The 27,039-nt window shown below is 35.6% G+C and overlaps 1 protein-coding gene and 1 non-coding gene across 2 annotated transcripts; both read left to right on the top strand.

Moving 5' to 3' along the window:
* The first annotated feature begins 1,488 nt into the window (after positions 1–1,488).
* On the top strand, positions 1,489–25,978 carry LOC149417481 (venom protease-like). The gene is made up of 8 exons (XM_089640586.1): positions 1,489–1,739; positions 2,786–2,859; positions 3,528–3,661; positions 20,680–20,876; positions 21,451–21,634; positions 23,022–23,269; positions 24,162–24,319; positions 25,652–25,978. The coding sequence occupies exons 1-8, from the start codon at positions 1,652–1,654 to the stop codon at positions 25,808–25,810; spliced, it is 1,242 nt and encodes a 413-aa protein (XP_089496712.1). The 5' UTR covers positions 1,489–1,651; the 3' UTR covers positions 25,811–25,978.
* Positions 19,221–19,302, top strand: TRNAL-AAG (transfer RNA leucine (anticodon AAG)). Its single transcript has one exon. It is a non-coding gene; the product is annotated as a tRNA-Leu (tRNA).
* Positions 25,979–27,039: the final 1,061 nt, after the last annotated feature.

The raw sequence follows: 27,039 nt of genomic DNA, 5'->3' as shown, positions 1-27,039 counted from the left end.
AACATTAAAAAGTGTTTTTTTCAACTTTGAGGATTTAAAAAAAAAATCGCAAGTTGCGCCACAATACGAAGTGTGTCAAAAAATATAAATAAATAGTAGTATATCTGTGTGTATAAATAGAATGGCCAACCTTATGAATCCAGAGATAGACTCATTTCTAATGTCAGTGCCATACAAATTTTTCTTAAAAAAATAATAACTCCTTCATTTATACATGCAATTGCTTCGTACGAAGTTTTATAGCATAGTAATGATCAGCAGAATCCATTTCTAGCCAAAAAAAATACCATTGAAAATTCAAGTCTCTATGTCTATGAAAGGCGATTTTCAGCCCACTGTGCGGCGTGACTTCACGCGGGGCGACGTTGGTGACAGCCGTCTTACCAGACATTGGCGGTTTCTACGTCATAGTGACGTTGTAGCCAGTTAGAACCGTTTGAAAATTTGCGGTTTTAGATCGTTTTATAAATCAATAATTTCGAATAAAAATATTAAAATTACATTTTCTTATTACGATAATCATAAGCAGTAAAATAAACTTTAAGGCGATGCACTACGTAGTGTAATATTTTAAATCGAGCCGCTATCCATAACACCCCTTACGTAGATGGCGATAAGGTTGAAATTCCCGCTTAACACCATCCGCCTGTTTTGATTTATGCAAGAAAAAAACGTGGCCAAAAAGTGCCTTTTATTTTATTTTGTGGATGTTCAGGCATAAATATTAATTTTTTTCCAGATCATTTTATACATAACTTAATTTGCCACATTATACAATAAAATCATAACCGAAAATGGGTTGGTAAGTAGGAGATTTTGAACTTTAAAGCAGTTTTCGTAGGCCTCATACATTCCACACACTTTTAACGGTATTCGTAGTTAATTTAATTAATTTTTATTTATTTATTTTAGACAAGCACCCATGTGGCAGCTTCGCGGGACTACCTATCTATTGTCGAAATATATGTATTATGCCAAATGTGTTTTGTTAGAAATAAATAAAAAAAATTGTGAAAATACCCCATTATAAACCGTATAATATTTTGTGTAACATTTTTTTTAAATTTCAAATTAAGAATATCATACAATTTGTCCAAAGAAACGTAACCATCAAAATGACAATTATATTTTGGAAGGCGGGGCACGTGGAGGCTTAGAAAAACCGTAAAAAGGTAGAAACCTTACAAAACATGTTTTGTTAGTAGAAAAAATTATATTTCCATAAACCTGGTAGGTAGTGTCATTTAAAATGTGCTCAAATTCCGCCTTAATCGCCCTCCCTCACACCGCCCCTGTCTGCCTTATCGGGGCGTTATTTCCAGAAGATATTCGCGCTCTAATTAATTTCACCATCAAATCATCTCATTTCCCGACCAATAACAATAAACAACAACAACAATTAGATTGCAGTCATCAAGGACGTTAAAATATCTCATCAGCTCAGCGCTAAACGCATATAATTGCTTATTAACGTTCAGACACGTACAAGTTAACAAACACACAGCAATTTGGTGCCATAAAAATTGAACAGTTTTCAATTTTTGTGTTATAAAATGTTTAAAAAATATACATGAACCATTGTGCTGTTATATTATTTAGTTATACAGTTGACAAGTGATATAGAAATAATTCCCCACTAACATAAGTCAATATGATTTTGGGCAAATTTTGTGTCTTTATTTTTATTCTGACGTTTGGGGTGGGATTTTCAAAAACAATACGAGACATTGAAAGCCAAGGTAAGAAATAAGGATATAAATTTATTGGGCATGCGTATGGCAATTTTTTAAAATTAATAATTATGCCTCGATTATATTTTTAATACAATTTTTAACTCTGTTGGATAGAGACTTGGTAGGTAGTGAAAATTACATGTTCGAAAACTAATAGTACAAGCGGGAAAATGGTGCATCTAGGATACTGGCGTGGTAAGTATAAACACGGTGTCTTCCTCGAGTCTCAAGGAAGACTGTGATTTACTTATCACGCAAAATACCTACTTCATATTATTTGGAATCGATTTTTTGTAACTTTTTTGATTGAGCTTTCGTTTTCGAGTAAATTGAGCCTGAAGTTTGAAAATTTTTTGGTCATATTTGATCATAAGGTCGCTAGATGGCTAAAATCCGTCAAAGCGAACACCCGGCTCCAAATGTATTTTTTAACCCTTAAGTTGCCGAAAAAAAGCATTTTTAAAGAATATCAAAATAATCTATAGACTATTTTTGAGTTCTTCATTCTGTGGTCCCCAACCCATGGTCCGCGGCCCTGTTTCGGACCTAAGATCAATGTAAGGGCCGCGGCGCAATAGCCTGCTTAAAAATCAAAATTATGTTAAAAAATATTGTACTTATCTTTTTTTTGTCAAATTGGTCGCTTCTTGACACCAAAGCAACACACTTCGGGTGTCATCATATCCCATTACCCCCAGATGGAACTAATTATGAAACTGAGAGTTTGATAATGGCCTCAAAAGCCGAAACAGCTGACACATTAAAAAACTGTAAAAATAACAGAAATACTTGCAGAACTTAATAATTATTATAACATTATTAAATTTGATTTATCTTAAATTTATTTAAAAAAATTAAATGGAGTTCTACGAATTAAACACCAAAACAATAAATTCATTAGGTATATTCACAACTATATAATACATATCATAGCCTAGTTTTTTGTCGTGAACACTCGGTACTATGGCATCCCATCCATCACGGGGTACTGGGTAGTTATGGAATACAAAGTTTTTGTTTTTATTTCACAGGTAGATATTATTAAATTTCAGGACACAGCCCGGGATCCGGGGAAGAATTAGACGAGCCACTGGCCAGAACCAAGCGACTGGTAGGACTCTTACAGGTGAGTGAGATCTAACCTAAAGGAAGAATTCTATTTTTGTCATTATAATATGAAGCCGTTCTACTTGTATAAAGAACATCAACTTTAAATTCAGTAAATTTTAAATGATTCACCACTTCATGGAAAATAAAACAATTAAGAAAAAAAACAATCTTCGATTACACAACTGCACTGATGATGAACACTGCAACGCTGTCCGAATCCATTACATTCATTACTGTTGAATTTGGCAGCCACCACTGGTCTGGAGCCCCAAATACTTAAAAACCTCAAATACTTACAAAATAGTGCCCCTATCTTACAATCTTTAGAGCACAGGCGTCGGGTGTGAACGCTGTCCTTGTTCCACCGTTATTTCAATGGAAGATGCTTCGAGGAACTATCGTCATTGATCCCTTTAGCACCGATGTATAGTCGCAAACACGCCAAACACGCACCCAACATTTTTAGACGGTTGACATTATTTATCACACCGGAAAGGATCGTTTCTACGACTTATTCTTGAATTAAACAGCTCGGCTGTTGAACGATTTACCGACCTCTGTGTTTCCACCTTCATACAATATCTCTTGTTCACTCCTTCATCTCTTCAAAAAGACCCTCCACACAGCATCCCCAAAGATGACACAGCCCTGAGGAAAATTACTCTCCTGTAATGTTTGTTTCAGGAGGACTTACCCCACCAGGAATGCGGGGCTCCGGGGGCCCGGGGCCACTGCCGCCACGCGCACCACTGCATGGGCCGCGGGGTCAACCGCGGGACCTTCGGCTTCTTAAAGAACATCTGCGTCATACAGGGCTTGTAAGAACGCTTTCATTTACCGATTTTACTGCTGTCTCCAGCTGTCCTGGCTTACTCTTTTAACCCTAGAAAGATAGTCTGCGTAAAATTTACCCATGCGTTTGCAAAATATTGCTCTCTCTTTCTAAATAGCGCGAATCCACAGCTTTGCGTTTAGGACATCTCATTTGTCGCTGAGAGCTGCCATGTAGTGTACGTGTCGATAAGGTAAGTGTCACCGATTTTGAAGTATAACGAACGCGTGAGTCAAAATTACGCATGATTATCTTTTACGTGACTTTGATGATATGTGCCAAAGCTGTTTGTTACTGTTTTTTATATAAATATATGTTCCTTATATATATATATATATATATATATATATATATATATATATATATATATATATATATAAGCATAGAATGAGGACAGTTTTTCGAGCGCGCCCATACTTCGGGGACATTTGTATAGTTTGGGGACAGGCCCAAAGTATCTGTCCCCAAACTAACACTTTGCATTATATACGCAACGCATAGATTGAAGCCAATTTTAAAATTATGCAGAAGGCATGCTTTGAGCCATACATTACTAAAATATCCATAGATGCCACTATCGTATCGTTCTCAGATTTTTGAAATTTTCTATTGTGAATTTTCGAATTAGCAAAGGCTCGGTACCTATTTACCTGTACCTTTGTATTCTTTTTCGCTTGCTTTTGTCGGAGAATGTCGCATTTTTAAACCCGGTGTCCGCAAATATTTTTTTTATATTTAATTGTTGGTATTATTTTTTCTCAATAGATACTAATAAAATTAACATGCTTATAATATATGCTCGTACATAATATTATGATGGCGTATTAAAAACTGATTTTAAAATAATCTAATACAAATAATTACACATATTACGTTTGTGCAAACATTAAAAAAATACTTCAATAATTTTTAATCATATTACAGATACATGTATTTTCAAAATAAATTTATTTTCATACTTTGACAATGTGGGCTTCACCACCCGTACTAAAATTTATACTTTTTATTTTTATGTTTTTTTTCTAGTTACCTATTCAAAAGTATAAATGTACGTAAAATAATAATGAGAGGTACATACTTCATACTCTCATGTTACGTGAATAATGCAATAATAATATAACTATAAAAAAAGAATTCAGAAATCGCGGGTTCAAATTACGCCGTGCAATTTGCATAATTTCACAATATTTGTTTGTTTAAATAATACGTTAGTACCTATATGGTATATTTTTGGCAAGTTCAAGAATGGTAGATAGGTACTGTCAGTATCGCCATGTTACGTGAAAAATGCAATATTTTAAATAACTACAAAAGAGTTGTTAATTTTTTCGCCGTTGAGATTGAGATTACGATCCTTGACAACGAATTTGGAGGTCGCGGGTTCAAATTAGGGCGTGCGCAAGTAAATTTTATTTGATAAATTTCTATAATTTCACAATATTTATTAGTTTTAAATAATTCGTTCGTACCTATATGGTATATTTGCGGCAAGTTCAAGAATGGTAGATAGGTACTTTCAGTATCGCCATGTTACGTGAATGATGCAATATTTTAAATAACTACAAAATAGTTGTTCATTGTGTCGCCGTTGAGATTGAAATTACGATCCTTGACTACGAATTTGGAGGTCGCGGGTTCAAATTAGGGCGTGAGCAAGTAAATTTTATTTGATAAATTTCTATAATTTCACAATATTTATTAGTTTTAAATAATACGTTAGTACCTATACGGTATATTTGCGGCAAGTTCAAGAATGGTAGATGGGTACTTTCAGTATCGCCATGTTACGTGAAAAATGCAATATTTAAAATAACTACAAAATAGTTGTTAATTTTTTCGCCGTTGAGATTGAGATTACGATCCTTGACTACGAATTTGGAGGTCGCGGGTTCAAATTAGGGCGTGCGCAAGTAAATTTTATTTGATAAATTTCTATAATTTCACAATATTTATTAGTTTTAAATAATTCGTTCGTACCTATATGGTATATTTGCGGCAAGTTCAAGAATGGTAGATAGGTACTTTCAGTATCGCCATGTTACGTGAATGATGCAATATTTTAAATAACTACAAAATAGTTGTTCATTGTGTCGCCGTTGAGAGTGAAATTACGATCCTTGACTACGAATTTGGAGGTCGCGGGTTCAAATTAGGGCGTGCGGAAGTAAATTTTATTTGATAAATTTCTATAATTTCACAATATTTATTTTGTTTAAATAATACGTTGGTACCTAAATGATATTTTTGCGGCAAGTTCAAGAATGGTAGATAGGTACTTTCAGTATCGCCATGTTACGTGAATAATGCAATATTTTAAATAAATACAAAATAGTTGTTCATTGTGTCGCCGTTGAGATTGAGATTACGATCCTTGGCTACGAATTCGGAGGTCGCGGGTTCAAATTACGGCGTGCGCAAGTAAATTTTATTTGATAAATTTGTATAATTTCACAATATTTATTTGTTTAAATAATACGTTAGTAACTATATGGTATATTTGCGGCAAGTTCAAGAATGGTAGATAGGTACTTTCAGTATCGCCATGTTACGTGAATAATGCAATATTTTAAATAACTACAAAATAGTTGTTCATTGTTTCGCCGTTGAGATTGAGATTACGATCCTTGGCTACGAATTCGGAGGTCGCGGGTTCAAATAACGGCGTGCGCAAGTAAATTTTATCTGATAAATTTGTATAATTTCACAATATTTATTTGTTTAAATAATACGTTAGTACCTTTATGGTATATTTGCGGCAAGTTCAAGAATGGTAGATAGGTACTTTCAGTATCGCCATGTTACGTGAATAATGCAATATTTTAAATAACTACAAAATAGTTGTTCATTGTTTCGCCGTTGAGATTGAGATTACGATCCTTGGCTACGAATTCGGAGGTCGCGGGTTCAAATTACGGCGTGCGCAAGTAAATTTTATTTGATAAATTTGTATAATTTCACAATACTTATTAGTTTTAAATAATTCGTTCGTACCTATGTGGTATATTTGCGGCAAGTTCAAGAATGGTAGATAGGTACTTTCAGTATCGCCATGTTACGTGAATAATGCAATATTTTAAAAACTAAAAAATAGTTGTTAATAGTATAGTGTTTGAGGTTGAGATTACGCTCCTTGGCTACGCATTTTGAGGTCGCGGATTCGAATTCCGGCGTGCGCAAGTAAATTTGATTTGAGCCTGAATTGTTGATGACTTAATGCGTTCATATGTGTTCATTCCGTGTCATGGGGAAGTATGGGAAAAGGACACGAGGTTTCCATGTCTAATGGTGGGCTCTGGCATTTTAAAATTTGTATGACCATTTTGCAACTAGAGGCGCGCGATTCGTTTCAACAGATGTGTGTATTTCATATAGTTTAGAATCAGGGTAAGGAAGGCGAGAGAAGGAGGGGAATATCGGAGTGGGGTAGGGTACGAATTATGGGGAGGGGGGAAAGCGGGGAAGGTGGAAGGGTAACGCGAAAAGGAGTGACGCGGAAGGGGAACGGAGCGGGAACGGGGGTTTATGGGAAAGAACACAAAAGTTTCTATATTTCATGGTGAGATCTAGCGTTTGTATAAGCATTTTACAACAGTGTGTGTATTGCATAATGTTTAGAGGCATACATGGAAGGCGGGAGCGGGGAAGGCGGGGAAAGTGTAAAAGGAATAATTTATATGGCAGTCATTGTACAATAATTTTATTTAAAAAAAAATTGTTAGGTTCCAAATTTTATTAATTAAAAAATTTTGTTAGGCACGAGCTTAATGTAGATGTGTAAATAATAATGATAGATACCTATTTCTAATAATAATTATGTGACGAGAATATTGTCAAAATTGTGCCGCACAAATTATAAATCCATTTATTATTATAATTATGTCCTCTGCGTGCAAACTATATCTAAATTTTACTAAAACACAATAGCGTCATTCTCAACCGACCTTCCAGATTAGTATGGTCCTGTTTATTATCTGCCTGTATAGAATGTAAATAAATACATAATTATTGTACATTTTAACGCAATATCACGTTCGTTGGTCAAATGAATTCTACATACATATTGTCTTGTATTAGTGATCGATCAACCGGTGGATGCAATCTGCTAGCCATAAGTTGCTATAATGGTTTGCTTAATCTGTAGTTAGTAGTAAGATAGATTATAGAAATACATTAGTGATATATTAAATAACATATTATAAATTTGTACAGAGCCCTTAAGGTGATTATGATTTTTCACAAAAACGGCGCTATACAAACCATCATTAGTATTATTATTATCCAACAGTTTTTTTACGCCAATACCGCACAAGATGACGTCTCCGTGGTCTAGAGGTATCGCTTTTGACTAGATATCCGGAGGTCGCGGGTTCAAATCCCGGTGTGCGCAAGTAAATTTTATTTCACTAATTTGTGTTATTTCACAAATCATTGATTTAAAATAACATTTAGTATATTTGCGGCACGTTCCAGACTTGAAGATACTCTAAGTATAGCCCTGGTGAAAGACCACCATTCAGAATAGAATCGTTGCTTGAAATGGCTTTAGCCGTGTTAGTGACCAAATCTGAATAGCCAGGTACTTTCCCACCTTCCTCTTCCACATCGCCTTCCTCTTCCCACCACCTACAGCCTCACAACATACCCCATTTTTTTTCAGAAAAATAATATCTTCCGCACATTTTTAATTGTATTCATAGTTTGTGAAACTTTCCAAATGGATTATTAAGTAAATCCAACATGAACTTGACCTCTTTAAAATCGAAAAACTTTTAATTTCATTAATTTTGTGTAAATAAATTGATTACATTTTTAGAAAACTTATTGTTCATAGATATAATAATAATAATATTTGGCTAATTTATATAGCGCCGTTTTCGTGAGAAATCACCTCAAGGGCGCTGTACAAATATATTTCTTAAATAGTTAATACTAGAACTACCGACTTATCTCTAAGACTTATATCTAGTGACTTACGACTAAGGCCTATAACTACTATCTTAATGACATATATACGACTATGTAATAGGGCTATGTAACTAGGTACCTAGGTAACTGGGCTAAATATTGGTAGGTTACAAGATGAATTTTAATTTAATTGAAAAACTTCATAGGTAGGTGGTTAATAAGAAGTGTAAAAATTAATTCATAACAAAGTCTCAAACGATTTACTATGAATTCACTCCGCGAACACGTGAACATGTTAACACGTATTACTGACGTGCTCCTGCCACCGCGCAGAAAAGAGACAGCTACCCAACAGTTTGTTCCATAATTTGATTGAACCCTTTCCACATATTCTCGACCGGATATATTCCAGACAGCTATCGGATTACATCGAAAAAATATATTGCTTTTAGGAAAGGGTTGTCACAACCAATGATAATTAAAATACATTTTTAATATTATTTTTAGTTAGTGGCCATATAAGATTATCGGTATTATCATTCTGTGAACCATCATTTCTATTTGTTGTATTTTAGGGAAATCAACAGGAATAAACCAGTTTTAAAATGAAAAATGTTATCCTTATCAAAACCGTAATAATTACTAGTGTTTAATTTTTTATCAAATCTTGTATTATAAAATTCTGAACAATGGCCGAGACTCGCCAGAACTTACCAATTTAATAAAAATTCCAATTCCATCAAGATCAACCCGACAATCCAATTTATTCCATTTGCCCACATGTAGAACAAACATTAGAAAAAAAATCCCAATTCCCGGAATATGTACGCATTATAACAAAAACATTCACAGCATAGACATTTAAAAAAAAAATCTTCAGAAATGTCGAATAGAAGAAACGCGTACGATAAATTAATACGAAAGTATGAAATGTATCGGGAGCATCTTATATCCTTATCATATATTCCTCTCCTTTTTCTCTAACCAAACATTAATTTTAAGATATAATAAAACTCCATCTCCAAACCAATATTAGCATTAGAAACTTTTTTGGCTTGACTGCAATTCACTTGTGTGAATACACAAGTGGATTGCAGTCGTATTGTAGGTATTTATCTCTGTATTATATATTATGTAAACTGTAAGCTGTTTGTTTCTTACAAATAAATACATATCAATTAGTTAATTACTTATCTAACTTATTTAAATATCGAATAAAATAGTTAATATTTATTCAGTTGTTAGATTTGAAGAGGTTTTAATTAAGACGTTTACACAGTAATTAACTAGGTTTGAACAGTCAGGATTCGATTGTATTCTCTTTACACTCTTTTTTCCATTAATACGTGCAGTATGCCTAATCCATATAAAGCGTCCACTTCTTTATCGTGTTCATTATAATAACTTTAGTCTTGCTTGGTGACCAGATATAAATACCTAGTCAGGAACCTTTACCGCTCCATTCCCTTCTCCTCGTACCTACAGTACCTAGTACAAGTAAATGTTCGTTTCGGGACACCGACTGGATTCTGATTTGGTAAGTACCTAGATAAACAAAATACACCAGAGATTTTTCCGAAAGGCGAAATAGCGAACCTAATTGTATTGTAAGAACTGTGGTAGGTATGCGGTCTATCTTCTTTGATCTTACGAATTCGAATCAATTTACAGAATGCAACATAATTACATTCCTACCTACTTTTTACATATCTTTTCATAAATTATCATAAAGTCCAAGTAAGTAGCGACCTAGGTAGGTACCTGCCTACCGAAGTCTAAAACATCAAGATTTGATTTAACTATCGATATCAAGCAAGAAACTAAATTGTTTGTTTTGTGTATCCCTTGCCGGAAACCCTTTAGGTCTTGTGGCGTGATACATTTTAGCTCTCATTGGTTAACACTATCGCGTAGGGATATATAATAGTGCTATTCTATGGGAGTTCGATTTATATGCACCACTTAAAAATTTTCAACACTCCTGATGGAGAAAATTAATAATGTTTGTGGTAAGGTTTGGTCGAGGGGTAAGGCTCTCAACTAGCAATTCGGAGTTGCGAGTAAATTTTATTCAATTAATTTGTCATATTTCACAATCAATTCATTTGTCTTATTTCATAATCAATTCATTTAAATAATCTGTTGTGCACTTGCGGCGCATAGCATAGTGAAAGAGGCATTCTGAGTAAAACCTCTTCTCAAAACTCACCGCTCACAATTGAAAAGTTGCTTTAAATAGTTTTAGCTATATTTAGTAACAAGATCCGAATAGCCAGTTATTTTTTTTAAGTTTTCTTAAGAAACTGTTTTTCACCTTCCGTACAAATTAAATTGGTGTGGCATGGAGTTATCAAAATATTGATCGATGAAAAACATGAAAAAAAAAACATTTTCTTCCTAGTTATAATATAATAAAGCATTGTATTGGGTTTTGGACATTTTGAAGTCTGTTTCTACATTAAAAAATATATTATGTTGCCCTACGAAAAGTTGCGGTTTCGGAATTCGGTTTTGTTATCGAAATATACGAACATTCTTATCATATCTCACTGCAAATTTTTTATATTTTTTTTTAAGTGTAACATTTCGATATTTATGATATTGTGATATTTCTACGAACCATAAAAAGTGTTTTAAGGGGCGCCCACATACTTGTCTCGGCTTGGCAAGCGTCCGCAAGCTCCAACATGTTTGGCTTGGCTTGAATAGGCTTGCGATAGCTTGCCGCCGATCAGGCCGGGGTCCGGTTGGTATTCTGTCCACAAGGCCCGGCAAGCGTTGGTAACTTGCGCCTTGTATATGGCAATTAACCCTGAGAAGAGTACAACTCCGAGCTGTTTATAGTAAATATCGAAAAAATGAATAACTGGACAAACTATAATCATTTTTTTTAAATTATATCAAGCAGGGTCCTATGTATGGATTTATTAATTTAAAAACATATTAAATTAATTCAAGTAAATTAGTTAATTTTTATATGAAAAGGAACAAGTCACAGAAAAATAAATAAAGTAACGGTTGAAACTGGGTCTCTCGTATATCCGGGACGAATGCATTATACCACTCTTTTTGTGTGTGAATACCGCACAAGAGTCTCAACAGCTCCAAGCCATCTGGAGCCAGTGAGACTATGGCATCCCCAATTGGGGTATGTTGTGATGCTGGAGGTAGTGGAGGAGGGGAAGATAAGTAAATGGGGAAGAGGAAGGTAGGGAAGTACCTAGCTATTTAGATCTGATCACTAAACACGGCTACAGCCATTTCAAGCAACTTTTCTGCTAGCGAGAGCACTTATTTTTAAGTTGTTTCTGACGATTTCAAATTTCAAAATTAACAATATTATCTTCAACTATTTTTTCCCATAGTTTTGGCAGCAATCTTTTTACATTATTTTCAAATTTCTTCTCAAATTATCAATAAAATTAATTTGTCTTTTTTTTGGGCAATTTCTTCGTTTAGCTTTTAAATAGAAATAGGAAAAATGACAGCTGTCACAGCTGATGTAGTTGCCTCAACGTCCGCCAAGAGCGTAGATGCCGACGTTTGGCTTGCCTACGCTTACCTAGGCTTGCGTTGCCACAAGTGTCAAGTGGCAAGTGTCTGGGCGTAGCATTCACTTTTCGTCGGGACAGTTTTTTTTCGAGCTTGTTGCCGTGAATTCAAGGTAAAATACTTTATTATTTGAGGTGATTTTTAAATTACTAAGAAAGCGGTGTAAGTGGTGTAAACAAAGTGATTTGTTTTTATTTAATTTGTTATTATTATTAGAAGTGAGTGCATATAATAAAGGCTTCGCATTTATCGTTCTCGATGGTAGTCAACGCGCATGGACTTGGCACGCGTGAATCGAATGTTACCTACAGGCTGTTTCAAAGTTCGTTCGTCGCTCAACAATATTAAAATATTTAGGTACTACTATTTCGGATTTTCTTCGCTCAACAATATTAAAATATTTAGGTACTACTATTTCGGATTTCTTTCGGAAACTGCTTCCTTGAACCCATTATTAGAACCATTTAGCGCCCATCTTTCACAAAAACGGCGCTCTACAAATTATCCAATTATTATTATTATTTTTATTTGCCTGTGATTAATGAGGATCGTTAATTAAGCTAGTGTGTGTCGGAGTAATCGATAAATACTGAAAGCATGCCTTCCGTTCGATGTTTCCTGCTTTAATTAAGACAGTTACTATTGGCAAACTGCGTTAATTGTATCATTTTGTGGAACAATAAAAGAAATCAGTTTTAATCGAATACTAAATGTTGTTTTATTAATTTAAAACCAGGAATATTTCTGTGTCATTTATGAAAATGAGATGTAGTATATGCAGTTCTACTATAAAAGGTAAACAAAGTGTTTTTATTTTATTTAATGGTGTTACTAAGGTTAGGTAAAGAGATGCAACTCGGTAAAAAAAACTTAAGTATTTAGAAAATAAAATTGGTATAAATAGGTATTCATCAAAATTAAAAAGTAATTATGGGAATAGAGGTAAAATCTTTTTTGTTATTTGTTTTTGGGGTGTTATGCCGTTTTGAGCTAACTCATTCTTTAGCCAACGTTTCGGACAGCATTGCAGTGTCCATCATCAGGGCAGAACCAAGAATCAAGGGCAATAAATAACACATCTGCCCTGATGATGGACACTGCAATGCTGTCCGAAACGTTTGCTAAAGAAGGAGTTAGCGCAACACGGCATAACACCCCAAAAGCAAATAACAAAAATACTTTTGGCCGTGAAAATCTTAAATCATATTTGAGGTATAATCTGATTACTATAACATGACGGCCACTTTTTCTAAATATTGACGTAAATAAACTAACGAAGTTGACAACACGCCGAAAATGTTAAATGCTAATGAGTATTGCCACGCTAAAAAAATCGTCACCAATATAATTCGTCAAATCTTCTTGTAAAAAATTTACAATCCGGCAGAATCAGTCCCCTCCCCAGAATATTTATGAGTAGGGCCGTAGATATATTTATTTTCAAATGTATTGACTTAATATTTAATATACGTAATAAGTATGCAAGGACATTTTAAGAAATAAAGGAAGTGAGAAATTAACTTTATATCTCCTAATGGAGAATAGGGAATTCTAGTGCATTTTGTAAATAATTTATTTCAATAAAGATAATTATTTTATTATGTGCCTTTTTTTCTTTTTTTTTAAATGCATTTTCAATTTTTTGTAGTTGTTTTAAAAATTGCGTGCTATTTCGGCTCTGAAAACGGTCATGCGCCATCTTGACCGCTACGTCACAAGTGCTACGTCACACCTTTGCCGCCGCTGCCGCCATCGGTTTGCAGGATCTACTCGGGCCGGTCAACAGTGACTTCATCGTTCGCCCTTGAACGCTTGATCAATCACCGGGCGTTTTTAGCTGCATTGAAATATTTCGTTCGCGCCTGTTTTTAAAGTCATTATAACTTTAATAAATGATTTTTGAAAATTATAAAAACTATGTATTCTTGTGTCTGAAGTGTTTCTACATATGAATAATTTATAATAAGTGATTTTTTGGTGAGAAGAGAATTCCCTATTGTGATAAAAAATATTCATCTGAATGTTACAGATTTAAAATTTAATGTGTTTTTGTTGCTGTAGGTAAATGCTTATTTTTTTTCTGAATGTTTAGTCGAATTACACATTTTTTGTCGAAATCATAAAAATATATATTTTCAATTCATAAACGTTTCCACTTCTTTAGTAAATCCTTTTTTGGTTTGCGAAGGATTACCACGCACAAGTTTCATCATGAAAAAGATTTACGGCAAAAAAATTACTTTGCGAACTCCATATATTATACTTTTGCATCAAATATGCACTCACTCATTCAAAGCTTCGGCCAATAGTGTTATACGAAAAAACTCACACAATCACAGACCAAGTTTTACTCCCCACACGATGCAATCTCTGAGAACAGGAATTGCGTAGAAAATTAGTGCGAGAAGCAACTACATTAAATGGAGCATGGGGTCTAGTATTGTATTTATTGGGTACGTACTAGGTCAGGTCTGCCTGACCAGATCTGAATAGCCAGGTACTTTCCTCTTCCCCATATCCTTCCCCTCCCCACTACCTTCAGCCGCAGAACATAACCCAATTGTGAACGCCATAGCCTCACTAGCTCCGGATGGCTGGAAGTTGAGACTCTTGTGCGGCATTCAAATATCAACTGAAAACAATACAAATAACTCCTCGATTAATATATTTTTTATGTGAATACATCACAAGAGTCCCGAGTGCTCCCAACCGCCTGGAGCCAGTGAGACTATGGCATCCCAAATAATTGGGGTATGTTTTTATATACATATATGTGACACCTCACAAGAGCGTCCCTGCCTGTGCAGTGTACCGACAGGGGAACTATGTCACCACCCGGTTGGGCGGCGTTGTGAGGCGGATTAAGGTAGGGGCTGTAGGAAGGGATTTATTAATGCGGGCCTTGAAGAGGCTCGGATTATAGGAGGGAGGAAAAACAGATGCCGGTAGCTCGAAATTGCTCGTTGATAAGCTAAAAGTATTGGAGAGAGGAAGGAGATGTGGAAGAGAAAGGTGGGGAAGTACCTGGTCACCAAACACGGCTAAAGCCATTTCAATCAAATTTTCAATTCTGAATGATGGTATTACACCAGGGCAATACTGAGAGTACCCTCCAATCTGGAACGTATCGCAAATATACCTTACATTATTTTTAAACATAAATTGTGAAATAATACAATGTCATATCTGCTTTGTTTCTATTATCTATGGGTAAAACCATGTAGGTGCCTACCTAACACAAAAGTTAAAATGTGTAACGGAATAAGGAAGATAGGCCATTAATCGTTGTTAGTTTGTGTGTAGTGTCGCCAACATCATATAACCTAACAATGCCCTGCATCTACACTCCTACATAGTCACCAAACGTACAACCCGTGCAGTATGGTCTAAGCTCGATGACAGTTGGCAAGCTTCCATGGCATATCTGCTTTGTTTCTATTATCTATGGGTAAAGCCATGTAGGCACCTACCTAACACATAAGTTAAAATGTGTAACGGAACAGGGAAGATAGGCCATTAATCGTTGATAGTTTGTGTGTAGTGTCGCCAAAATCATATAACCTAACAATGCCCTGCATCTACACTCCTACATAGTCACCAAACGTACAACCCGTGCAGTATGGTCTAAGCTCGATGACAGTTGGCACGCTTCCATGCCATATCCGCTTTGTTTCTATTATCTATGGGTAAAAGTTTGTTGGTACCTATAAAAAAGCTAAAATTAACAATAAGTATTAAAAATGTTTTTTTTCGATATGGATGAAATTTTTCACTCTTACCTTTCGAAAAACTCAACGAAAAAGTTTCATAATGGATTTGACTTGAAGACGAAACATTACTTTATCATAATGTACCAAATTCACAGCGCGTAAATATCTACATATTTGATATTATTATTTGTGCCATCTGGCGTGAAAAATATTAATAATTACACATTATTCCAATGGAAGTTTCCTACTTACCATAGGTCCAAAGTATGCTTTATGTACACGAAACACCTCTCTGTGAAAAGCATTATTTGAGACCACGACGGGAAATTATATATAACGCATACATTGAGGACTGTCTTCAAACTATCGTCTGTACAGAATAAAAATATGTCTTCAAAGTATGCTCTAGATGTATGTATCGATATATATTTTAAACGGTACATCATAGACGTATATAGCTGTGAGGGGGTAGTTTTAAAGGGTTGATTAAACAAAATGGCATTAAAAAAAAAGTGTATATAATGTGGCTCAAAGTATGCTTTATACAAATATATATATATATATATATATATATATATATATTTATTTATATATAACATATATTTTATATATATATATATATATAAAAGAAATGCTAATTGTTGCTTTTGTACTAATAAAAGGCTGATTATTGTAGTAAAAAATAAGTTTTTGTGTGAAAGAGTAAAGGCCCGTTTATAATAGGAATAAGCGGTAAAAATAAGCCGTAAAGCCCTAGGCCTTACAAGTTGGAATATAGGAAACCTGTGTACCCGTTTATAATAGATGGCAATAATCTCTTTTTTTTTTTCCATAACCGAAAAGATGGTCCAACTTTATCTTTTACGGTTACGGATTACAGAAAGCTGGGATAATATACCGAGATTTATGTATTTTCGATCGAACATTAATATTAAAAGATATTATCACTTACAATAATGTGATAACTAGTCTATGTTCCGGACTTAAAGGCTCACGTCTGCTTCGCTTTACTAATTTGTGTTGTAGAAGTCCTAAAAATTTGTCCAAATTTAATTTAACAAATGTCCTGTTTTCTTCCTTTTATGATTAATGGGACGCACACTCCATCGTCGTTTTTTCCTTATTTTTTTCGTCAACTGTGCGTCTCCTATTGCAGCGTATGCTAGCCCCAGAATTAACAAAAACATTCAACATGCAACAATATCTGAAGAATCCATCGTTTCAATATTTATTTATATAAAACAATAATACTTAATAAGATGGAGGAAAAATATACCCTCGGTTGACAGCGGCATAGTCACTTCTATGCAGAGATGTGCTTTATTTCAAATAAATCCATTTCAAATGGAAATGCAAAATAGGTATTTTCCATTTTACATTTTAAATGCTTTTCTAAAAAACATTTTGCATTTTAAATGCTTTTCTCAATGCATTTTCCATTTTAAATGCTTTTTTGCAACATTCTTCCTAAAATCTCCACTCATCTTTTTTTCATAAGCTCCAAATATCAGTCGGTCCTCAACCTCGCTATGAGAGATAATTTACATTTGTCAAGTTACTACCTGGTATGAGCCCTGGCAATTGAGTGATACCATTACAAAAAATACTGATTCAAATACTGAACATGGGCCCATGACACTGTAATATTAAATGTTAGATAGCAGTTTCTATGTTTTTACGTTGGCAACATTAGTCCAGCGCAAATTTTTTGTGGTTTCATAATCTGTAGTCGTGGTGTTTTTGGATTTACCATCATGTAATATGTTTGTTCTACATTGATGTCCATTATTAAATGACAAAATTGTTTAAAAATTCTATAATTATTTTAATTGTTTGACCTGAGAAACCATTTTGCATTTTCAATGCATTTTGAAAATAGGTATTTTGCATTTTGCATTTGAAATGCTTTTTTAAAAACCATTTTGCATTTTGCATTTTCAAATGGAAAAGTTTTGACCCATTTCCATTTTGCATTTCAAATGGTTTTGGGTACCCATTTTGCACATCTCTGCTTCTATGGACGTATTCTATTATATTCCTATTCCAATTATAAACGACGATCTTAAATATTACGGATTACGGATTACGGATTACGGCACCGGCCTATTCTTACCGCTTATTCCTATTATAAACGGGCCTTAAGTGTTAAAGAATTTCGTTGATTTATAGAAGAAGTTTAAAGTTTTTTGTTTTTTATGATAAATAAAGGAGTATGAATAAACTATCTTTGATATTATTATTCTTATTTATGTGTAAATAAATAATCACATAAAATTTATTGAACCTCGACCTGCAGCTGTTTAAAACACATGCGTCAATTTTACGCATGAGTAATCTTTTCCGTACTACACAATATGATTATCTTTCTAGGGTTAACTCCAGTTACTTTTATAAATATTACATTATTTTCTTTTTGAATACGTGTACGTAAGTAGGTACGATCGTGAACTTTTCGAAATCGGAACTCAGAGGATGTACTGAAAAAAAAATATTAATAAATTATATTAAATATATTTCAGTCGACAATAAATTATTGGCCGAGTGTGGCGAAGTTCTGACCGTTTGGCAGACCAACGGCATCCGACTATACCATTATAGCCCAGCTACACTACTCGCGAAGTTGATCGAAGTTGACCGAATACGATAGTGTGGGCACGAACTTCGCTTCGCTTCGGGCAACTTCGCTTCGCTTCGCCCGACTTAAAAACGGTAAATGCGCCCGAGTCAAAGGACTCGAAGCGTCACGGCATAAATAAACCAATCACTGACTGGTTGGACTGAGTTACTCGCGAAGTTGCACGAGTGTGTGGGCACGCACTTCGGACTTCGGCTAACTTCGTCGAGGACTTCGTCGAAGCGTCGAAGCGAGTAGTGTAGCGGCCGCTAGACATTTCATGCGTCTCTTAATTTGTTCGTTACGTTCCGGTTCCGGTTCAAGATGGTGGACGTGTTGGATACTACCTTTTTATCCCGCCAGAGTTCGCATGACCGTGGTTCCTACTACGGGCTGTCAAGTCGATATAATTGATAATATGGTACCTACCGGCCTAAAGAAAGTTAACATAAAGAAAAAATAGTAACTTTTCTAAATTGTATAATTCCTTATTTGAAATTTAAAAAATATTGATTTCAGAGGAAATGTTTAATAGAATATTACTTTTCACATAACAAACAGTTTTGTTTCTAAATTTAAAATATGCGTATAATTGGCTATACTTTTGCAAAGCAAAAATTATTTTTATATTATCACTGAACACAGTTTTATTGGTATTATCGTTATGACGTCATCTACCGACGTATCGGGATAATAATAAGATGAGATGGTTCGTGTCCTCGCTGGGTAGAACCGGCCATTCCCTAGTGTCGTAATGCGTACGAGGTAGCGTGGCCGAGCGGTCTAAGGCGCTGGTTTAAGGCACCAGTCTTTTCGGAGGCGTGGGTTCGAATCCCACCGCTGCCAAACTATAATTTTTTTTAAATTTTTTAATCACATTCTGATAAATAACGATCTACTGAGCTGAAAGTTCTTATGCACTACTGATATTCATGCAAAATTTTGACACCTTGAAAATATTTTCTTGGCTCTTGAAAACATAATTAGTAAAAAAAATTATTATTTAATGAAATTAGTAAAAATGGTATTTTCCGTACATTTCGTGTAATTAATTACCATTTTTACCAATCACGTTTATTTTAGTTAAAAATTATTTAAAATTCTAAAGAATTTATTATTTAGGCAAATTAATAATTTCAAAAAAAAATTCCACAATATCATCGTTACTGACTTGCTTCACCATCTTTGTTATTTGTTTTTGGGGTGTTATGCCGTGTTGCGCTAACTTCTTCTTTAGCCAAAGCTTCACCATCGTTTGTTATTGTTTATATGATTATGCGCCATGCGGCTCTCTCCTCAATCTCTTATCAAATTATAATTTATATTAATATATTAAATTACCTGTTACAATAGTACCCTTATAATGAATACTATTTATCTTCCCAGAGTGGAAGATACTTTCGGTATCGCCCTGGTGTAAGACCACCGTTCAGTATTGAAACATTGCTTGAAATGGCTTTGGCCGTGTGTCACCAGATCGCAAGGTACCAACTCCTTTCCCCCCCACTGCCATCCGATTCACAACATACCCCAATTGGGGATGCCATAGTCTCACTGGCTCCAGACGGTTGGGACTCTTGTGCGGCTTCGCATAATTTTTTATTTTTTTTAAATAAGTTAGTCAATTTTCCGATTACAAGATAATGACATTCAGCGTAAATGCGAAAACAGAAATCTGCAATACCAACAGTTTTCTAAGCTACAAGCTACATAGCTTATCTGCCGTGTGCAGAGATCATGCAACATTTATTGCGTCTTTACAGTACTCGGTTTTTGTCGATTACTTACAGAACCGTGGACGACTGTTTTCTTTATACAGCTCACAAAAACACATTTTTTTGCTATTTTGACTAGCCAATAATTAAAAATTGCTCCCTGTTGGAGTTGATTTATTGCGCTTTACAAATAATGAAACACATAAAAACTATTTTGAAAGCTAACGTCTAAGAAATGTACTTGATACTTGATAGATATATTAGGGGATTGTCTTTATTACTCTCGTGCTGGGCCTGTGTTTGGCGGATCTGAACTTTCTACAAGACAGAAATTTTCTGACATACAATTGGTGCTATACATGTTCAGGTCCAAACACGAATTTTCGTATTTCGTCCGGCCTAGATAACTGCGCAGTCATTTCATTTCCGGAGTACCTGCGCAGGCCGCCTGTGCAGGCACACCGGAGAGCGTCTACATAAATCACTGAGCATTGTGTGTATTTTACAGGTACATGGGTATTTGTTGCCTCGACAAAGAGATCTCATCCCCGCCCCCTCCACTTCCCAGTAATGATGTGGAGCTGTTGAAACAGAACCCCGGTTCAGATAATATCATCTTTCCGGAAGATGAAGTGGAAGGCCTCGGTCAATCGGGTGCCCTCACCTTCAGGGAGAATGAGAAGCTGGAAGATCCACTGACAAAAGGTTTGTAGATTTATGAATCCATCATTGAGTGTGTTCAATGTTTATATAATATGTTATGGTCTTCTCTGCCATATTAAATTTCCTCACCGCAAATCAGAATTGGCAACTGAGAATCGGCGGTTAACTGGGAGCAAAATTTGAAGTGGCAATTATCGAAGTATCAATTCCAAAAGACTGAACTACCGTTTTGAACTATAAATAAACCTCTTTTACCCGGCAGTCACATATAATCCGTCAGCAGATATACCTGTACGTTATGTCGAATTTTTCACTAAAACCAATATATACCGAACCAGCCCAGGAGCAATCAAGGACGACTTAGCCAACGGAGCCAAGGAGCCAAGGCGATGATAATACCTAATATTTAATACAGCCCCCTTGAAGTTTTTATTAGTGCCAGGTGCCTTTTGGCTTAGGGCCGGAACTGTACATACATAATAATAATAGGATGAGATTGTTCAGGTTTTCCCTGGGTAGATTGCAGTGGGACAGATTGAGTTGAAAGGATAAATTATACAATTCTGTTTGGTCACATGTTGAATGGTAATTTTCAAATAGTGGTAAATATTTTCAGGATGTGGGATTCGCAGTTACTACAGCACCAAAATAGTGGGTGGCCGACCCGCCCCGCCCCGCAGCTGGCCCTGGATGGCCGCCCTGTTAAAAAGAGGAGGTGCACGGGGACCCTGGGAGCACTTCTGCGGGGGGGCCCTCATCACCACCCTACATGTCCTGACTGCGGCACACTGTCTAGTCAAGTAAGAACACACATAATATGTACTCCATTGTACTTCTTACTAAATGCTCACTGACTTATGTGGAATCCAATCATGAATTAGATTATATCATTGATATGTACAGCACATGAGTCTATTTAGGTAACTGGATAAAACAGAACAGTGACGGAGCAGAACAGTTACAAAACAGAACAGTGACAAAACAGAACATTATATATGAATAAGTTAGATTAGATGTTTTTTTTCCTTAACATATCTTCAATGTTCTGTTTTATTGTGGAAACGTTGACTTATTACCCCGCAGAGTGTAAACATCAAATAGTGAATTAATTAATAAATGAAAATAACTTTGTTTACATAATTATTTAAAAAAAGAATATTATGTTTCAAAACCAAAAGTTCCTTCATCAGGATACAAATGATGCAACGCAGTAATTTTGCAAGTATATTCATTTAGGCTTGATCTTGATCTTGGCACAGCGCCATGATGTATACTGAAGGACAGAGGTCCAAAGAAGTATCAACAATCACAATGCGGAGGTGTAAAATATAGGTGGTGAAATTAGACGATACATTATTATTACTGTACCCATTTGTTCAGAATATCGGTTCGACACTATCTCAACCAATATGTTTCAGAACTGTTAATGTAACCACAAAGCTGGAAGTTACAATAAACTAAAAATACTACTCTTTCCGTTTACAATAATAAACTTACTATGTATAGGCAGGAAATACACGACTGCTATAAGCAGTCGATTATTTATTTATTAAACTTAAAATACAGGTATATTTCAAAATACACTTTGCTTATTTCTAATATTTTTTACGTAGGTACATAATTTTTACATTTTCTTTAAATACCCTTAATCTAGGCATTTTTTAAAAATAATTTACCTAGGAACTAAGCTGTACATTTGGATGCCTTTATACAGCAAACAATTCTGTGTTTTTGATTTGTTTAGTTTTTTAAGTCTAATGTTTTCTTCCAGCCTTGCATGGTGCGTGTGGAACTCTATATTGTAATGTAGTTTGTCTCTAAAGTTGGTATTTACATAATAAATTGTTAAAAACTTTGTAGATGAAAAATAATGCATTACTGAAAATTGTTCAAAAATCGTAGCATTTTCTGAATTGATTTATATTTATTACACTTCAAAATTTGTCTTGTTGCTCTGTTATGGATTATGTTATGATGACATAGTGAAATACGGTTTCCATAGAAAAAAAAAAAAAAAAATTTTTTAAACGGGAGCTTGTGTATTTTAAATATCAACTGATTGTAGTATAATGTATATTCCCAGCTACTGAATACGCCTTGCTCAAAATCTACCATGGCAAGATAGAAGCCCAACAACTAGAGTAACATCTAATGCCAAAAGGAATAATTTATTTTAATGTCTTTTAGTATGAAGCCCGGTGAAATTCTCGTTCGACTGGCAGAGTATGACCTCTCCCTCCCCGATGAGTCTGCCTCACGTGATGTGCGTGTGACGTCCATAACAATGCACCACAACTACTCTGATGATACCCCATACGCCAACGACATTGCTGTTCTGCGCCTGCGTAATACCGCACAGTATCTCGAGGATGTGCGGCCAATCTGCCTGCCGCCACCCGGGGAAATGTTTGTTAATAAGTCAGCCATGGTCACAGGTAAAGATTTGGCAGGTTTGGGTAAAGCCACCCTGTGAACCATTTATTTGATAACCATCACCTCTGCCATAGGTCACTCCAAGTGGTTCTCTATCATCGGGCGAGGTGTATTCAGGATGCTCCTGCCCAGCTGTGTAGCATGCCAGATCGGAAGAGGCTGGTTTGGGAAGACACTTTGACCTGTTCAACTGGACCTGTTCAACCCATCGAGTTGCACCACAGTGAGAGGGATATATTCATAAGTCCATCACTCTTGGATACACTGATCACTAGATTCCTACCCACTCCGTTCACGAACCAGTGAGCCGGTGAGCTGGTGCCCCGCGGCGGATCCATGAACGAGTGATTGTTCAACGGTTCTCACGGCTCGCGGGTCAATACTGATCCGGATTGATAATATAGGGATTCATAGCATGTATCACACTTCAGTCGCACGCATACTATGGCGTCGTGCTTATTAATAAAGTAGATAGGTATTTAATTACCTACCCACTAAGGAATTAGTATTGTTTTAAAATAAGAGAAAATCAGAAATGTACATTTTGAGACGCGAGGTCTCGGTGATGTGAGACTAGGGAAATTTCCCTACATCAAAGAAAATCATAAGAGAAAAATGTTTTTTTGGGAAAAAGCACAAAAATGTAGAGAAATTCTGAAATGAAGTCAAATTCTGGGAAAATTATGTAGGGAAAGATATTTTTCTCGAAATTCCCCCCCTTATGGATTTGAAATACCGGTCAATACCGAGGCTATAATAAGTAACGAAATGCTAGCCCCTTATTAATCTCCATGAAGAATTAAAAAAAAATGGGATCATTTATCCTATGATTGCTACTGACCTTATGAAACATAGAATGAGCAAAAAGAACCAGTGAATTTCGATTTTTTTTAGGTTGGGGCACCACATCCTTCGGGGGGCCCATGAGCGACGTGCTTCAGGAGGTGCAATTAGGAGTATTGCCCCCTGAAGACTGCCGGCTGCGCTCCGGGGGCCCCCTGGCTCCCAACTCCACCATGTGTGCCGGTCAGATGGGCAAGGACTCTTGTCAGGTGATTAGTTTCCATAGTCTGAATGCCAAATTATTCATCTTTCCATTTCTTCTTCTTCTTTCGTATGGTAATTGTTCCCCGATATTTTTTGACTCCCCTTGGCCGGGAGACCTATCGGTCTTCGGCCCCTTAAATAGCGGCATAGTTTGTAGTTGGAGGCCCACTTAATTTGGTATCCGCTTCACTCACTGCACTACCTGCACGCGCGGTAACAATAACGAGCCGGTGGCATCGCGAACATCGCGGCGGACACAACCGTTGCGTGCGGTAGTTGGCACACTCTTTCCATTACAAAGAGGGGTATCACTTAAATAGTGAATTCTTTGTACATATTGCTATTTTTTGGTTTCATGATATTTCATCAAAATGACAATTAAACACACCTTTAAAAAGTTATATATGTAGTCACTAATAGTGATGAAACAAAAACTAGGTTAAATGGTTACTTAGTTTTTGTTTAATCACTTTTTGTAGGTGTGTTGAACTGTCATTTGGATGAGATACCTGGTCACCCTATTTTTTAATTTCTACAAACCTATAAACTTAGTCTTATACTGATAACATGCGTGGAGAATCCCAGCGATCCAATAATGGTAAGTAACACAAGTTGTTTTCCATCTTGGCATTTCGAAAGTTAAAAATATGTACATCATTTGTGGAATTTTTATAAAGAAAATGAGAGACAATTTTCTTTTACTTATCATTTTGTTATTTACTTACATGATATGTAATTGAGTTAGAATTCCCTCACCAAACACAGGAGCCTTGTCTGTTTATGATGAGGAAAGGCTATTTTCTGTGTTACACTATAATGCTGCACGACATGTAAACATTGTATATTTATTGTAAAAAATACAAATATTAAATAATTCCTGAGATTAAAATTAGATTGTTTTCCTATTTTGGCCGCCTCATCAATTTATGAAATTCTCTTTTCAAATACTGAATTGCATCATAATGGATCCTTTGCTGCAGTGGAGGGCCTTCAATGTTTGAAAATCTGTAAGCAATATTAATGACCTGCATTTCCACTGTCTCGTAAATTCTGGTACTCCATAACTAAGATAAGTTCCCCGCAGTCGTTCTGCTCACATGATGCATGATGCGATGTGTTAATGCTGTGATGACACAGACAAAAGAAACGGAAGGAGATATGGCATGGAAGCGTACCGAAAGTTTTCCATAGATGCAATTTACAGTATGGGTGAGCGATGTTGGCAACACTTTTGTACACACGGTTACGCACTAATAATATAATGGTCCATATCCCTTTTTTACTATTATCTATGCCCACTCTATACGAAAGAAGAATATAATGGTGTGTGTGTTTAGGGTGACAGCGGGGGACCCCTGATGCATGAACTCCCCCAGGGGAGACGTTGGGCCCTGCTAGGGGTGGTCTCGGGCGGGCAGGGTTGCGGACTGAGCCCCGGCCTCTACACACGCATCACACACTTCTTACCTTGGATCAAGGAGATCTCTGTCGTCTAACACTGACGAGTACAACAATAAAACTTGAAATGTAACACTGCAGTAGCGTTTTTATTTTACCTCCATGCAGGAGGACCTCCTCATAAGAATTTTCCTACTATCCTATACATACTTCCAAAATGTCTAATATTTTTTAATAAAAAATAGGAAGAAATTAGAAACAGTTCCTCAGGGTCTATGTCATCTTTGGGGAAGTGTGGATGGGTTTAAGGAAAAGAAGGAGTGAACATAGAGTGGCTCGGAGTGGCCCACTTATTCCAGCTGTTAAGCAAAAGAACTAATTCTGCAGGTTCAGATACATACCAAAATAAAACCAAAAATGTAATACATACTGCCATACTGTTATTTTATTATATTGTAACATTTTAAAGTAAAATCAGACATGCAACAAACACAACATCATGATGGCACTATAGATTTACACCAGCACCATCCCACGGAAATAAGACAATCTCAATTAGCTAACTACAAACAGTACATTGCAGCCATTATTGTATGTACATACACATAAACTGTATATAAAATATCTGAATTTTAAACAAAGTAGAGATTATTTATATGTTACTAACACCGGTAGACCCAATCAATTAAAAAGAAAAACAATACTTTACTCTGATATCACAGAATTCCCTATTACTGCAATGGCAGAATATTCACAGGAATATTGTCATTGTCAAACACATTGCATCATCACTGTAGTTCGACCAAAACAAAAGACCGTTCCCTAGGGTTGTTCGGAATTAAGTAAGGTACAGGAGGCGAGTACAGAGTGGCAAGCCACCAATGAATGCGAGCGAACTACTAATAAATCATGCTTTTCTGCTCATGGCAAGAGACTTGTATCCGCACACCTTCATTCACTTGCGGTCTAGCTATAATATCTTTTAACATCTTGTGCGAGGAAATTGTATTTGAGCGTACTTTGGAAAAAAGACTGGCATACTAAGCTAAAGCGTGGATTAAAAGACATTGTTGACAGCTAATAAGTTAAACTTCAGTTATAAAATAGATCTTTCAGAAAATGTAGGTGACTTGGTTATTACTTCTGGATCGCTGATGCTAAATTTTCGCTGTGCACCAGCTGATTTTATTGTAGTAATAACTTACTTGTTTTCGATGTTTTTGTAATTTGTACTGCATTACCAGATAATGTGTTTATATATTTATAAAAATATGTAGTATATAATCTACCAGAAGTAGTTTTCCCGGAACAGGGAGTTATATTCAGA

This window comes from Hesperophylax consimilis, chromosome 15 (genome assembly GCF_061612785.1).
Source record: "Hesperophylax consimilis isolate HC1 chromosome 15, BYU_Hcon_1.0, whole genome shotgun sequence".
In the NCBI taxonomy this organism is placed as follows: Eukaryota; Metazoa; Arthropoda; class Insecta; order Trichoptera; family Limnephilidae; genus Hesperophylax; species Hesperophylax consimilis.
The sequence above is the reverse complement of the archived record's forward strand: the minus strand, read 5'-3'. Positions and strand labels throughout refer to the sequence as shown.

What these genes read in the sequence shown, in the direction of transcription:
- LOC149417481 (XM_089640586.1), top strand. Translation starts at nt 1,652, where the DNA reads ATGATTTTGGGCAAATTTTGTGTCTTTATTTTTATTCTGACGTTTGGG. An exon ending in TAAGTCAGCCATGGTCACAG is followed by an intron (nt 23,270 to 24,161) that starts GTAAAGATTTGG and finishes GATTTTTTTTAG; the next exon opens with GTTGGGGCACCACATCCTTC. An exon ending in TGGGCAAGGACTCTTGTCAG is followed by an intron (nt 24,320 to 25,651) that starts GTGATTAGTTTC and finishes GTGTGTGTTTAG; the next exon opens with GGTGACAGCGGGGGACCCCT.